This window comes from Triticum dicoccoides, chromosome 7A (genome assembly GCF_002162155.2).
Source record: "Triticum dicoccoides isolate Atlit2015 ecotype Zavitan chromosome 7A, WEW_v2.0, whole genome shotgun sequence".
Lineage (NCBI taxonomy): Eukaryota > Viridiplantae > Streptophyta > Magnoliopsida > Poales > Poaceae > Triticum > Triticum dicoccoides.
In genome coordinates this window covers 35,205,585-35,207,666 of record NC_041392.1, presented here as the reverse complement: position 1 = coordinate 35,207,666, position 2,082 = coordinate 35,205,585, and the positions used below count along the sequence as shown (strand labels likewise).

Sequence of the window (2,082 nt, the reverse complement as noted above, 5' to 3'; positions counted from 1 at the left end):
CAGCATGCACACACTCGGGCCATCTATATCATACACACACAGCAACGCACACACGCATCACGCTGACATACACATACAGAAAAGCAGGCACACACGCATCATGCGCATTGGCCGGTGCGACGCACGCAGAGCAAGTACGTACGCACGGAGAGCAAGCTAGCAAGCACGCACGCGTCCAACCCCGCCGCTGCATGCGCTGGCAGAAGGTGAGGCAACAAGGGAGACTGCACATTGAAGCTGTCCATGCAAGGCTGGAGGTGCTGGGCCGGCGACGGCGGTGTCGGGACGGCGCTTGATTCGTTCCCGGTGGCGTGGAGCTTGGGGCGGCAACGCGGCGATAGCTAGTGCTCGGGGATGGGGTTTGGGGCGGGGGCAGTCGACCCGATGGCTGGCGAAGTTAACGGGCTCGGGCGGCTGGAAATTCGGCGAGTGGCGGCGTCACAACGCGAGGATGGGACAGGCGAAAAACCTAGTGGGCGTTCAACTACCAATACCCACGCCTTTTTTTAGGGGAATTGCTTGTGAAAATAACGTGTGACGACGACTTAGCGAGCGGATCCCCTTAAAGAAGACATAGCGAGCAGATTCCCTTAAAACTGGTAGGAATGGATACGATTCATGACGTTGATAAATAGTGGTGAATGTTGACCTAATTTACTATCATCATGCATGGAAACGAATCATCAAGAAAAAGAATACTTCCTATTACTACATTCATAGGAAGCTTCCTAATCTCTGCTACCAAACAGTTTCTGCCCAAACAAGGAAGGAAAGTTATGGACGTGATTCGGAAGGAAACAAACGTTATGAAGATTAATTAATTTAGATTTGATCTTTAGAGATTGATTGTGATTGATTCTTTTACATAAAGACATTACTAAATAATTTGCGTCAGTATGAAAAGTTCTGATCCGTTCAGTTTTTTTCGTTGTGTGAGAGGGTGAAGTGAAAATAAACCGATGAAGTGGGGGAGGCGACGAAAAAAATCTACGACGGTTAACCTACGAAAAAAAAACGGACAAAAGTGGTGGGACGAAAAAAACCTGGAAGCGAGACTACCAACTGCTCCATTACGAGTAGAGATAATGCGGTCGAATAAGTAAACCATTACTAGACGCACGTGTCAACAACCCATTTGATCCAAGTCCTGTATGTACAGATCAAAATGAAAGGACCCTGACGCCGTTACAAACGTCCATAACATATACAATGAATCAATAATTTTTCATGCTTGGTGCATGACGACGGTTTCAAAGCAGTTGAGACCGTCGAACGCCAGCTCGTACCCAGCATGCCGCTGCGTGGTCGTCTCGCCGCAGAATCCAGGCTTCTTCCCGGCGTACGCATCGTCAGCCTTGGGCGCAGCAGCCGCCGGCTTTATCGAGCCAGCGGACACCAGCGGCTTGACCGCCCTGGAGGATGTCATCATGGACATGCCGTAGCCGTCGAGGGGCGCCTCGCAGAAGACAAGCGCAGTCAGAAACCTCTCCATGGCCATGGATCCTGTGGAAACTCCGATCAGGCACCTGAGAGGCCTGTTGCAGCTCGGTGAATCGAGATTCGAGAGATCAAGAGGGCTTGTTGCTCGATCAGATGCTAATAATTCCCAGTTCTGTTAGTGCTGCAGTTGAACGGAGCGCCGGATGCAGATTTTATAGCCTCCGGATGAAAGGAAGTCGGAAGCTGAGAGCGTGCGTGCACGAGTTGGAATCGAAAGGATTGATTGCGACCTTGCCGTGGGCGTTAATCGGATCAAGTGGTCAAACCGGCAGTCCGGCTGCCGCCGGCACGCGCGAACGCGGAAGCCACGCCAGCCTTGGTCTGACTGATTGCTCGGTCAAAACTTTTCCCTTTTCAACTTCACAGTTATTGACCAATAAATCTCGACTTTTCCCTTTGCTTGTGAGATGATGACTCCACGAATGCTAACACAGAGCGCCTACAAACAGTACACGATGTTTGATAAGATATACATAGATGATTATATATTAGAAAAATAGGTATACTAATAGTTGTTGGTGCTGCATAGGAAATCATTCCTTCTTTTAGGTATAAGGCAGCATAATATTATGATGGAAACAA

The 2,082-nt window shown here is 49.4% G+C and overlaps 1 protein-coding gene across 1 annotated transcript; it reads right to left on the bottom strand.

Moving 5' to 3' along the window:
* Window positions 1-1,139: 1,139 nt before the first annotated feature.
* Window positions 1,140-1,570, bottom strand: LOC119328918. Its single transcript, XM_037601912.1, has one exon. The coding sequence runs from the start codon at window positions 1,496-1,498 to the stop codon at window positions 1,226-1,228; it is 273 nt and encodes a 90-aa protein (XP_037457809.1). The 5' UTR covers window positions 1,499-1,570; the 3' UTR covers window positions 1,140-1,225.
* Between the last annotated feature and the right edge of the window lie 512 nt (window positions 1,571-2,082).

Excerpts from the sequence above, each read along its gene's own strand:
- LOC119328918 (XM_037601912.1), bottom strand. The coding sequence starts at position 1,498 with ATGGCCATGGAGAGGTTTCTGACTGCGCTTGTCTTCTGCGAGGCGCCC.